The 13284-nt window shown below is 48.2% G+C and overlaps 1 protein-coding gene and 1 long non-coding RNA gene across 22 annotated transcripts in view; one reads left to right on the forward strand and one right to left on the reverse strand.

The window, feature by feature from the left end:
• The window catches only part of LOC112672832 (uncharacterized), a 2592-nt gene extending 691 nt beyond the window's left edge, over positions 1–1901 (reverse strand). The window contains exons 1-2 of one of the 2 annotated variants that reach the window (XR_004818693.2): positions 1185–1845; positions 238–377 (exon numbers count right to left, since the gene is read on the reverse strand). This is a non-coding gene — a long non-coding RNA (uncharacterized LOC112672832). Of the gene's footprint in view, positions 1–237 lie in introns of both variants that reach the window. The other variant, XR_003144537.3, reaches the window with a different exon arrangement.
• Positions 1902–2056: 155 nt separating this feature from the next.
• QRICH2 (glutamine rich 2) overlaps positions 2057–13284 on the forward strand; it is a 34113-nt gene continuing 22885 nt past the window's right edge. For 18 of the 20 annotated variants that reach the window (XR_007412807.1, XM_049113905.1, XM_049113899.1 and 15 more), the window contains exons 1-4: positions 2057–2602; positions 2670–2744; positions 3732–3791; positions 4117–4227. Coding sequence is in view for 19 of the 20 variants with exons in the window: in XM_049113905.1 (XP_048969862.1) it covers positions 2072–2602; positions 2670–2744; positions 3732–3791; positions 4117–4227 (777 nt within the window). In the remaining variant the exon portion in view is untranslated. The remainder of the gene's footprint in view (positions 2603–2669; positions 2745–3731; positions 3792–4116; positions 4228–13284) is intronic. The other 2 variants (XM_049113900.1, XM_049113901.1) reach the window with 2 other exon arrangements.

A 13284-nucleotide genomic window follows, 5' to 3' on the forward strand; every position in this document is an offset into this window, starting at 1 on the left:
TTCTTTGCATAATCCTATTTCTCTGCAGGGACATTTCCTTGACATTCTTATCTCTTTCCAAATGACCTGAAAAGTTCTCAAGCCACAGTCAAGACTTTGAGCACATTGGCTTTTTCAGGCACACAAGTTGCCTTCTGTTAATAGTCCCAAGTAGGGGAATTTTGAGCAAGAACTTAATTAGCAGCTAGCATGGTGGCTGGGGAAGAGGCGTTACTACTCAAGAGGCCTGGTTCTTACTCATGAGGCCAGGCAGATGACGAGTCCTTTCTGGGCCTCTCATCACTTGTGAAAAGAGGTTTGGAGTTGACAGCTGAGGGAAGTCCTTTTCAACTCCCAAATTCCATTTATTCATCCAGTTAATGTTTAGTTTCCTAGGTCTGTAAGAACAGAGGTGTTTTGTTTTTTTTAAGATTTTATCTATTCATTCATTCATTCGAGACACACAGAAGCAGAGACATAGGGAAAAGCAGGCTCCCTGCAGGGAGCCCAATGCAGGACTTAATCCCAGGTCCCCGGGATCAGGACCTGAGCCAAAGACAGATGTCCAACCACTGAGCCACCCAGGTGCCCCAGAACAGAGGTGTTTATATATACTTAGTAGAATCTAAGTATCTCCTGATATTAGAATATATTCACATATGCCCTTCCCATTGGCATTTAGTGGGTCCTGCTATGCGCCTGGCATGATGCCAGGTCTCAGGAGTATGCAAATGAAACCGTGAAGACTCAGGGAGCTGACATTCTGGCCCCAACTAGGGTAGCAGCAGCAGCAGGGGTGACATTCTTCTGGAAAGTCACTGAATTTAAGAGTTGAGAAGCCCCTGTTCCACACTCTGCAGGACAGTGGATGCTCTTTCAATTTAACTCTGTGGTCCAGCCTTTTGTTTTATAGGATATAAGCAGAAGTGCACAAGGCTGCAAAGAATTTGTTCTCCTGATGGTATCAGCAACCTACTGAGTGTCAGGCCCTGGGGATGTGATGGTGAACAAAATTCTGGAGTGTTAACCTTCCTGGAGGTTCTAGACTTGTTTTAAGTCTGCTCCCAGGCAATACTTGGGGACGCAGAGCATGAAGGATTTCAGTAACACCTTATCAGCTCAGATTAAAAATTTGAACTTGAAAATAGTTAAAATAGGAGTACATGGTGATTTTCGCACAGGTTTTCCTGAATATAAACACTGACATTTTATGTTTTCTGGAAGAATCTGGTGTGGGGAGGTCATCCCCAATTGCTGAGAGCACCAAATTCCTCTAGTCCTTTCTAATCCTCCCCTGTGATGAGCTGAAATGCTGGCGCTTGGCCAGATGAGTCTGTTTTGAGATGAACTGGGCCAGGGTGGCACAAGTGAAGGGCTGTCATCTGGTGGCTGGAGCTGCCTGGGTCCTGAGTGGTCTTCTCCAAGGTACCCTCCTTTCTGATAAAGCTATAAGATGGGAACTGTCCCCAAGGGGCCAAGTTCTCAGGACTGCATCCCTCAGGTACGTGTGCCACTGCCCTGAATAATGGGATGAGCTAAGGACACACGGTGTCCCTTAAACCTTTCTGTGCTTAGTGGCTGAGTGAACGAGGGGCCTGCCTAGGTTAAGGGGCCCCTGGAATCTAGGGGAGCCATAGGAGGCCTCCCCTCCCCATAGCAGAGCCTTGGCACAGCCTCACAGCCCCTTGAGAAGCGTTTCCTGGTAATGATTCCTGGCGCCTTGGGGTATGGCCAAGGCTCCCCGGAGCCGCTAGGATGGGCTCCCCTTGGGAGTCGGGGCGGCCTCGCCCATGGGCAGCCCCCCAAGGCGCTGCGTCCCGCTCAACCGGGCCTGTTCTTTCGCAGAACTGTCGGGGCGCGCGGGGGGCGGGGGGCCTCCCGCACAACCGGGCAGCGAACGGGGCCGCCCCTCCCGTTCCAAACGTCCACTGGCCGCGACCCGGCAGGAGGGCAAGCGGGGAGGGCGGCCCAGGGCTGCAGCTCGGAGACCGGCGGAGGGCAGGAGCAAAGGGTGGGGAGCCCGGCGGGGGCGGCCCGCGGTGACTGTGCCCCGAGGGCGCCCGGGGGCGCGGGGCGGGCTGCGGCGCGCACGATGCCGCCCACGCCGGCGGCCAGCACCGTGTCGCTCCGGGAGCTGGCCGACCTGGCCATCGGCACCCCGGAGGCGGGCGCCGTCAACTTCACGGCCCTGCACACGCTCATCGTGGCCATGCTCCGGAGCCTGAACCTGCAGGAGCTGCGCATCGACTTCCAGTCGCCGGAGCCCGAGCCGGAGCCGCCGCCGCCGCCGCCGCCGCAGGCCGTGGTCAGCGCCCCGCAGCTGGCGGCGCCGCAGGAGACCAGGCCCGCGGCGCTGGAGAGCCAGGTGAAGGGGCTGGGCGGGCAGGTCCACGACCTCAGCAGGCGGCTCAAGACCATCACGAGCCAGGTGCAGGGCATCGTGAGCCACGTGCAGCACCTGACGGCGCCCGCGGGGCTGGCCGCGGACCCCCGGGACTGGCTGGACGAGACGGTCAAGCTGGCGCCGTCCCGGTCGCGGGTCGGGTCGCTGAGAACCGGAAAGGGCGAGAAGGCTAGCGTGGCGCCCGTGAGCGCGCAGGTGAGCGCGCAGGTGAGCGCCCAGGTGAGCGCCCAGGTGAGGGGGGCGGGGCGGGGGGGCGCGGCCTCCAGCGGCCGTCTCCACCTTGCAGGCGACCGTGGAAGACGTGAAAAGCCTCCAAGAAGCCAAGGGAAAGGCGCAGGAGCTCCCGGAGGCGAAACTCGAGGTGAGGGCGGCGGGGACCCCACTGCCCCGAGCCCGGGGGATCCCCAACCGGCCCAAGGGGGGAGCTGACAACTTCTCTGAATATCCTTTGAGCTAATTTCCTTTAAACAAGAATAAGAGTGAGGTGGTGGACGTTGAAAGCCTAAGCTCAGCCCAGGCGGAGGTGCTGGGAGGAGCAAGCGCAGTGCTTCACTGGGAGAACCGTCTAGAGCTCCCTTTCCATGAGCCCTATAGGGACCCAAAGCACGGGTGGTATTCCTACTTGAGGCCCTCTGGAAGCCACCCATGGGCTTAGTGCTAGAAGGAGGAAGAGAGGCAATGAGAGGAGAGGCGGGAGGCCCTGGGGGCTCCTGATCCTTCCTGCCCCCCATGTCAGGCCTTGAGCCCCAAACAGCACTCATCTTTGCTCTGGGAAGCTTTTCTTTTTGAAGTGTGGTGGTTTTGGGGGTTCAGATGGGTTTTTTTTTTTTAGACTAAAGGCTTGTTTTACCTTTAGATTCCTACATTCAGGAGGTTTGCAGAAGTCCTACAGGGGAAACTTAAGTTTTAGCAATGTGCTTTGCTTCTTTTGGGGCGCCTTTCTCTTTAAACCGCACAGCCATTCAGACACCCTTGAAGGACCTGATCATTTTTGTCCTTGAGAGGCAAAGTCAGCCTCATTCTGCAGTGTGGGAATGTTTCATTGGTGGGTAGGATGACGTGAATCCCAGGACCACAGGTTCCCACCCCTGTGTTAGCATTTGCTCTTGGCCCACTGTCCCCCAGCACCACTCCACCGCACCTCACTTTCCTGCCTCTTGTTGACTGGAAAGAAAACCACTTACCTGCCTTAGCAGCCCTCTCTCTACCCCCTGCTCCTGTAAGGTCCACACACCTGCTTTCTCCTTCTGTGTGTGTGTGTGCGCGTGCATGTGTGTGTGTGTGTGTGTGTGTGTAGGGGCCACGAGAGGGGATATTTTGATCCTCCATCTCGGAACTCTTCTTCCAGAAAGCCTTCCAACGGATTGATGAGCTAGAGAAGATAATCAGAGAACGGGATGAATTCCTGGTAATATGGGCGAGTTCTGTGACAAAGGGTCCTCAAGGGGGCAGTAGGGGAGGATATCCAGACTCTCACCCTAGATGTCTCTGTTGCCCCGGGGTAGGGCACTGTCCCCAGATTGAGGGGAAATCCTTCCCATCCCTGCCCTATTTCCACCGGGGACCCACAAGGGACAGGAAACTGGCTTCCCAAGATCAGTGGTCACTTGGACAGTGACTTCTCCTCTGGACTAGGGCTGTGGATTCTTTTAGCTCAGTTCTGCTTCTAAAGCTCTCTGGAATTAAACTTGGGGTGTGTATCTGTCTGTCTGTCTGTGTGCTGTTACTGTCAGGATCTAATGAGCCGGAAGTTGAATTTGATGCCTGTTGGAGAAGAAGTCACCATGGTCACCTGGGAAGAGCTGGAGCAAGCGATTACTGATGGCTGGAGGGCCTCACAAGGGGTGAACAAACTGGGGACCTGGGCACTGGTTTTGGGCGGGGCTCCCCTGAACCTCTCCCTTTTTACTATTGCACAATATTCCATTATGTAGATGTTCATACTTTCGTGTTTCCTATTATGGTTGTTTTTAAGTTGTTTTTTTTTTTTCCAATCTTACAACAAACCATCCTCCAATGTGACATTGACACGGGCAAACACATTCATAGGGTACATTCCTAGAAATGGAATGCGGGTTTGTGATTTGGCTCAGTTTTGCCAAACTGTCTTCCATGGATATGGTTCCAATTTAGACCTACCACCCCACACCTCAGTAATATGGGAGAGACCTTGTTTCTCGGGTGCCTACCAGCACTGTCTGAAAGTACCCATTTTTTTCCAATTGGATGGAAAATGGTACCTGAGTGTAGTTTTTGTTTGCTTTTGTAGCTTTTCAAAATTCCTTTACAGTCTGGTCTGAAATGCCCAAGTCCCTTCACACTTAGTGGACAGAGGTGACTGACCTTGGACGTCAGGTCCATAACGTCTTTTGGGGGCCCTGTACTGACACACAGGGATATGCATGCATCTGTCTGACCCAAGGCAGTGCACAGGAAAACCAAATCGTTTTTATTTTTTTAATTTTAATTTTTAAAAATATTTATTTATTTGAGAGAGATAGAGAGCGTGCGTGAGAGAGCGCACGAACTGGGGGGAAGAAAGGCATCAGAGAAAAGCAGACTCCCCCCTGAGCAGGGAGCCCTACATGGGGTTCGATCCCAGGCAGGACCCCAGGTCATGACCTGAACCAAATGCAGATACTAGACCAACTGGCACCCCACCCCCACTCCCACCCCCACCCCCACATCTTTTTTAGATCCTTACCCTTTCTCCATCTGAATAAAATGGCCCTCAAGGATGAGAATCAGCGGCCCTTTTGGTCTGGATATTCCCCTTCTCCTGGCTTTGTGCCTTGGGGTCATTCAAGTTTCAGCCCTCACCCCCGCCCCCCTCAGTACCCACACAGGCAAGGTGAAGAGAGTGGGCCTTTTGGCTCCACCAAGTGGCCAGCTGGGGAATGGCAAATATTACGTGGATACAAAAGCCATCCTTCTAGTCTCCCAGGGTTGCTTTTGAATGCGGTAGGGGCATCTTCAGAGGAAAGCAGCGTCAGAAGAAGTTGGAAGAGGACCCTGTAGGCAAAAGAAAAGGCCTACAGAAAGGTTGCCTCTGCTTTCGCTGTTTGTTTGTTTTTTTTAAGCCAAAGCTTCTTACACATACCAGTATCATGTTTTGAATGAACATTTTTTCAGGGTGCCAGCAGAAGACACCTGCCAGACCTATAAATAAGCGTGACCTAAGCACCTTTAGACATTTTTGCTTCTCCAGAGGGAAGGAAGTGTCTGGTTTTTGACGCTTGCTCATAATCGGGAACAATCCCAGGAGCAAATAAGAATAAATATAAATATTAAAAAGATTTTTGAGAAACAAGAGAACAAGAGGGGCAAGTTCAGCCACTCACTGCGCAGACCATCATGAACACAGCGGAGAGTTTCGCATCTCAAGCTGGGAAAACCACACCTTGGAGACCAATTTTTCTTTTTTTTTATTTATTTATTTTTTTTTTTTAAAGATTTTATTTATTTATTCATGATAGTCACAGAGAGAGAGAGAGGGGCAGAGACACAGGCAGAGAGAGAAGCAGGCTCCATGCACCGGGAGCCCGACGTGGGATTCGATCCCGGGTCTCCAGGATCGCACCCTGGGCCAAAGGCAGGCGCCAAACCGCTGCGCCACCCAGGGATCCCGAGACCAATTTTTCTTGCACTGTTGGTGGGACCCTTTCATATAAATATGAAATTAGGATTTCAGAACTCAGCTTTTTTTAAGGCCAACTATGTGTTTTGGCAGAGGAGTGGTAGCTCTAAGGTGATCAGGAGGCGTACCATCTACCTGCATCATAAGTAGAAGGTCAGGATGGAAGCCAGTACTTACTAGTACGGGGGTGATCAGCCGCAGAGGAGCAAATCCCCCATCAGGAACGCCAGACATGAGGAGGGTGTCGTGTTTCCATCTGGAGGAGGAAGGCTCCAAGCACACACGTCACAGCTACGGTTCCAGGAGCTTGAGGTGGAAGATGCCCATCCCAGGACATGAGTGTAGGACACAGACCAGTGCTGTCCAAGCACGTATTCTGATGGGCCACAGGGCGTTCTCCACAACTCTGTTCATATACATAAAGATGGCCATGCTGCTGCTGCTCCTGCTCCTCCTGCCTCCCCTCCTTGTATTACTTCTAATGGTAAGAATGAGAGACCTACCTTAGCAAGGAAGAGCCAACCCTAGCTCAAAACTTGCTTAGCGGAAGAAAAAGCTTCCTCACGTCCCTGTCATCAAGGTGATGCATCTTTGTCCTGCTAGAGCCATGGTGATGGGCGTAACAATGGAAGAATCTTTCAGTCCCCATCTATAGCAGATCCGCAGATCTTGAGCACGGATGTTCTCTGGCAGAAATCACATGTCCGAGGTAAAGGACCTTTTCTCTTCGAAGCTTTGTAGCCTCTATTTATAAAGGAGAAAAACAAAATTAAAACTTATCTTCAGGACCTGTTCAGTTGTGATCACCTGTTCAGTTGTGATCACTGTTAAGGTGTCTTGGGCTTTGGGACCCAGAGAACAGTGGAGCAAGTTAGGAAGGGGCTTCACAAGATTCACCCTGCACCTTCCAAGACGGTCAACATCATAGGACTTTCCTACCAAAGCGTGCTCTGCGCCATCCCTCCTTATTTCAGCAAGCCTAAGATGGTATCCTTTAACACGCACCATCAATTCACAAACTCATTGGACAAAGAATATGCTGCCAATTAATTACAAAATACCATCAACTCAAAGACACAACCTGATTTCAGATACTACAGCGTGGGGCGGGGGGGGGGCGGCGAGTGGGATTCTTGTAAACATAGAGCGCCTGGCGTCTCTGCCTCCAGAATCCCTGGCTTGTTGGTGTGGGGTGTGAGGGACCGAGCAAGAGAGGGGTGTGTTCCGGGCTTTCCCAGCTGGAGGGGGGCTGTGTAGTTACAGTATGTTGTTTAGAAATCCAGATGAGCCTGATCGATGCATGGTTCCTGGTAGGAGGTCCACACGGGCACTTATCTTCAGTTCATGTGATCCTCAGAGATGACATGGGTGTCCTCTAACATTGGTAGCAAAAATAGCCAAATTTTCTAAAGCTCTGTTCCACCCTCTTCCCCACCCCCACCCCCCGGTGGCTGTTATGTCCATTTTTCTAGGATTGCAAACATTTGTTCTGTAAAACCCTAACTTGGCTTTAGTCACCACGATAAAGCTGGATAACGACGGTTTACACGGAGAAGGGGACTTGGCCAACGGGATGTCGTTGAGGATCTTGAGATGGAGGCTCATTCTGGATCATCTGGGGGTGTGGTCCAAAAGGTGCTGATGAGACAGAGGCAGAAGATTCAACCACAGTAGAGGGGAAGGTGAGGTAGCCACAGAAGCAGAGACTGGAGGGGGTAGACACCAGCCAAGGAAGGCCGGCAAGTCTGAGTAGCTGGAGGAGACGTGGAAGCAAGTTGTGCCAAGAGCCTGCGCGGCCACCAGCCCCAGGAAACTGGCTGTGGAACTCTGACCTTTCGATCTGTATGATGACACATTTGTGTTGCTGGAAGCCACTATATTGTAGGGTAATTTGTAAGGGCAGCCATCTGGAACATAGTAAGATGGTCCCCTTAGTCCTCTCGGAGCAGTTCATGAATGATTGGCCAGTCTGGTAGGCTTAGCTGAGCTTCCCTGCCATCATCTGTTGTTCTCATTTCTGAGCGTTGGCCAATAGCCTGGACACACAGTCCACAGCAGCTGCCTCTGGAGTGGTTTTCCGACACTGGTATATGGGGTGCCTTTTAAGACTTGCTTTTGCTTTCAAAATCTTTGCAGGTTTCTTTCTTTCTTTCTCTAGTGGTTGTTGTTTGCAGCGATTGATTTTAAGGCCAGTAGGCCTTTCTACGTAATAGGCAGGACCCTAAGAAGATGGTTCTCTTCTGTGCACACATTATATAATCCCCTCAGGTGTGGGCAGAACCTGTGGATGTGATGGGGTAGGGTGTCTCTCCCATAATTTGGTTGCTAATAAATTGACTTTGAGTTGATCAAAGGAGGGATTGCGTGGCCCTGACCTAATCAGGCAATCCCTCCTCAAGAAAGTGGAACCAGGGGCGCCTGGGTGGCTCAGTCAGTTAAACATCTGCCTTTAGCTCAGGTCATGACCCTGGGTCCTGGGATCGAGCCCCAACATTGGGTTCCTTGCTCTCCCTCTGCCTGCCATTCCTCCTGCTTGTGTTCTCTCTCTCTCTCTGTCAAGTAAATAAATTAAATCTTTGGGGAAAAAAAAAAGAAAGTGAAACCAGAGTATGGTCCCTATGGAGAGGGCCACATGGCTGGAGTTAAGAGTGGTCTCTAGGAGCTAAGAGCTACAGGCGCAAGGAGGTGAATTCTGGCAACAACCCTAGCCTCAGACAAGGCTTCAGCTTGGCCTGGATTGCAGGCTTAGGCCCTAATAGAGAACCCAGATAAAACATGACCAGACTCACGACCCATGGGAACTGAGTGATAATAAACTCGAGTTGTTTTCGATGTCTACATTTGTGCTGATTTGTTATACAGCAGTAGAAAATGAATCTAGGACACTGAACTAGTGTTTTTGTTCGGTGGTTTTGGGCAGCATCGAGTAAGTCCCAGAGCTGGGCTATTAAGTCTTACCAGTGAGGCAGCTTCTGACCTCAGAGGGAAGTATTGGGCCCCCAAACTGGGAAGGCTCTGATGGGGTGAGGTCCCAAGATGTTGTACATCTTTCATGCTTCCTGGGATCTTGGAGGTTCTTTGTGAGTAGTAGGAAATTGCTTTGCAGAGATTTCAGGGTCTTCAGTATCCAGGGAGTTCACACTGGGGTGGTGCTAGCCTCACCCTGGCCAGGGTCCCCTACCAAAAGCTATGTGTTTGCAGCTTTACAGAGGTCATGGAGGTTATGGAGGTCAACAGATTTGGTACAAGTTGCAGGTGATATTTAAGATTGGAATGATGGTGGGAGCGGTTGGCTCAGTTGATAGAGTATACAACTCTTAGATCTTGGGGTTGGGAGTTTGAGTTCCACGTTAAGGGTAGATTACTTTTAAAAAATCAAAGAAAGGGGCTGCCTGGGTGGCTCAGTTGGTTGAGTGTCTGCATTCAGCTCAGGTCATGATCTCAGAGTCCTGGGATTGAGCCCCGCATCCAGCTCCCTGCTCAGCAGGGAGTCTGCTTCTCCCTCTCCCACTCCCTCTGTGTGCTCTCTTTCTCTCTCTCTCTCAAATAAACAAATTTTTTTAAAAAAAATTTTTAATCAAGGAAAAAAGGATTGTAATCATTGGAACTTGGATCCTGACCAAAAAATGATTGTGATGGGGATCAAAACATGGCCTCTGGTCAGGATTAGATATTGCCTAAAAGAGGGTAGTGGAGTCACTGCCAGCTGTGGCTTATGGAGAGACATTTTCCCACACACATTTGAAAATTGACATTTATTTATTTATTTATTTATTCATGAGAGAGAGAGAAAGAGGGAGAGGCAGAGACACAGGCAGAGGGAGAAGCAGGCTCCATGGAGGGAGCCCCATGTGGGACTCCCGGGTCTCCAGGATCATGCCCTGGGCTAAAGGTGGCACTAAACCACTGAGCCACCTGGGATGCCCTGAAAATTGACTTTTAGAAAAAGTAGACTTTGTTTTTTAGAGTTTTAGTTCACAGGAAAACTGAGTAGAAGGTATAGGGGTGCCTACGTGGCTCAGCCAGTAGAGCAGTGACTTGATCATGGGGTTGTGAGTTCAAGTCCCACACTGGGCATGGAGCTTGCTTAAATAAATAAAAAATAAATTTAAAGGGACACTTGGGTGCTCAGTCAGTTAAGCATCTGCCTTTGGCTCAGGTCATGATCTGAGGGTCCTGGGATCGAGCCCCATGTTGGGCTCCCTGCTCAGCCAGGAGTCTGCTGCTCCATCTCCCTCTGCCCTTTCCCCGCTTGTGCACTGTCTCTCTGTCTCAAATAAATAAAACCTTTAAAAAAAATAAACTTAATGAAATTAAGTAGAAAGTATAGAGATTTCTTATATACCTTCTGCCCATATACACACCATAGCTTTCCCCACTAACAACATCCCCCACCAGAGCAGTACATTTATTACAACTGGTGAACCTACATGGACACATAATATCACTCAAAGTCTGTAGTTTTAAGGTCCACTCTTGGCATTGTACAATTTGTGCATTTGGACAAATGTGTAATAATGGTATGGGTGCACTACTTAGTATCCTACACCATAGTTTTGCTGCCCTGAAAATCCTCCAGGCTCTGCCTATTTCCTTCCTCCCTCCATGCTGGCAGCCACTGATCCTTTTACTGTCTCCATGGTTTTGCCTTTTCCAGAATGTCATATAGTTGGAATCATATGGTATGATGGCTTCTTCCCCCCTTAGTAATGGGAATTTTAAGTTTTCTCCATGTCTCCTCATGATTCAATATATAGCTCATCTCTTTTTAGCACTGTATAACATTCCGTTGTCTGGGATGGACCACAGTGTGGACATAAGTTTTCAACTCCTTTGGATAAATACCAAGGACTGTGATTTGCTGGTATACAGAAAGAGTATGTTTAGTTTTGTAAGAAACCTCCAACTATCTTCCACAGTGGCTGTACCATTTTGTGTTCCCACCAACAATGAATGACAGTTTCTTTCTTTCTTTTTTTTTTTATTGTTTATTTATTTATTTATGAGAGACACAGAGAGAGAGGCAGAGACATAGGCAGAGGGAGAAGCAGGCTCCCTGTGGGGAACCCGATGAGGGACTCCATCCCAGGACATCAGCTCATGAACTGAGCCAAAGGCAGACACTCAACTACTGAACCACTCAGACGCCCCTGAACGACAGTTTCTGTTGCTCCATGTCTTTGCCAGCATTTGGAGTTGGCATTGTTCCAGATTTTGGCCATGCGAATAGGTGTGCGGTGGGATTATGTTTTAGTTTGCATTTCCTCAATGACATTCCTGATGTTGGTAAATTGTGTCTTTTCTCTCTTATTCATCATCAGTCTGTCTAGAGGTTTATCAATTATATTGATTTACTCGAATAACTTGTTTTTCATTTTACCGATTTTGTTTTCTGTCCATTGCTTTCTGCTCTGATCTTCATCATTTCCTTTCTTCTACTTTGCTTTGGGCTTAATTTGCTCTTCTTTTGCTGGTTTCTTGAAGTGCAAACTGAGACTCTTTTTTTCTATTTCAGTATTGGCACTTAGTGCTATAAATATGTCCTTAAGTGTTGCTCTAGCAGCATCCCTCAAATTCTGGTATATAGTTCAAAATACTTTCTGTATCCATTTTGATTTCTTCTTTAATCCATGATCTATTTAGCAGTCTGTTATTTTGTTTCTAAATATTTGGGGGATGTTCCAGGGATCTTTCTGTCACTGGTTTCTAATTTAATTCCATTGTGATCAGAGAATATAATTTGTACCATTTGAATCCTTTTAAGTTGATAGATGTATATTTTACAGCCCAGAATAAGGTCTATGTTGTGAAGTGTTTTGTGTGCCCTTGAGAACAATTTGTCTCCTGCTGTTGCTGAGGGAAATAGCCTGTAAATGTCAATTGGGTCCAGTAGGTTATAGTGTCATTCAAGTTACTGTATCTGTTTAGGGTTAAACTGTGTCCTTCCCCACCCCTCCTAAAAGGTGGTGAAGTCCTAACTTCCAGGATCTGTAAATGTGGCCTTATTTGGAACTGGGTCTTTACAGATGATCAAGTTAAGACGAGGTCAATAAGGTGGGCCCTAATCCAATATAAGTGAATCTCTATACAAAGGGGAAATTTGGACAGAAAGACAGACACATACAGATTGGAGATGACTGTCCATAGATGGTCAGGAGAAGAAACCATAGACGAATGCCTGAGGCCACCAGCGGCCAGAAGAGCGCATAGAACAGATTCTCCGTCACAGCTTCAGAGGGAACCGACACTGCTAACACCTGATCCTGAACCTCTGGCCTCCAGAGCTGTGAGACAATACATTTCTGTTGCATAAGTCACCTAGTCTGTTTGTTATAGCAGCTCCAGAAAACAAAAACAATGACCTTGCTGATTTCCAGCCTACTTGTCAATTATGGAGAGCAAGGTATTGAAATCTCTGACTATAACTGTGGATTTGTCCATATCTCCTTGTTGGTGTATCCGGTTTTGCTTCACATATTTTGAAGCCCTGTCATTAGGTGCAGAAACGTTTAGGATTGTTATGCCTTCTTGATGAATTGATCTCCTTATGTTAAGAAATGACATTTTTTGGGGCACCTGGGTGACTTGGTGGTTGAGTGTCTGCCTTTGGCCCAGGGCGTGATCCTGGAGACTCCAGATCGAGTCCCACATCGGGCTCCCTGCAGGGAGCCTGCTTCTCCCTCTGCCTGTGTCTCTGCCTCTGTCTGTCTCTCATGAATAAATAAATAAAATCTAAAAAAAAAAAAAAAAAAAAAAGAAATGATCTTTTTATCCCTAGTAATATTCTTAGTTCTGAAATCTACCTTGTCTGATATTAATATAGTGATTTCAGCTCTTAGTTTTTTCTTTTACTATGAATATGGTTTATCTTCTCCAATTCTTTTTTGTTTTACCTATGTATGTCTCTCTGTATAAAGTTTTTTTTCTTGTAAGTGGCATGTAGTTGATCTTGTTTTTTTAACCAATCTGACAACCTTTGATTTTTTTTTAAAAAAGATTTTCAAAAATATTGGAAACAATAAAACTATATGGTTGTGATCTCATTAAATTTTTGAAATTATTTTTGCTCAACAAATTAGAATTGTTCATTTTTAGCTCATTAATCAAATGTTGGGAACATCCAGAAATGTTGTATTAGAGATTTCAATAATTATTTGGAACAAAAAAAAAAGATTTTATTTATTTGAGAGAGAGAATGTATGAGCACAAGCAATGAGGAGAGGTATACAGGAAGAGGGAAAGGGAGAAGTGGACTCCCCACTGG

Source organism: Canis lupus, chromosome 9 (assembly GCF_003254725.2).
Source record: "Canis lupus dingo isolate Sandy chromosome 9, ASM325472v2, whole genome shotgun sequence".
In the NCBI taxonomy this organism is placed as follows: Eukaryota; Metazoa; Chordata; class Mammalia; order Carnivora; family Canidae; genus Canis; species Canis lupus.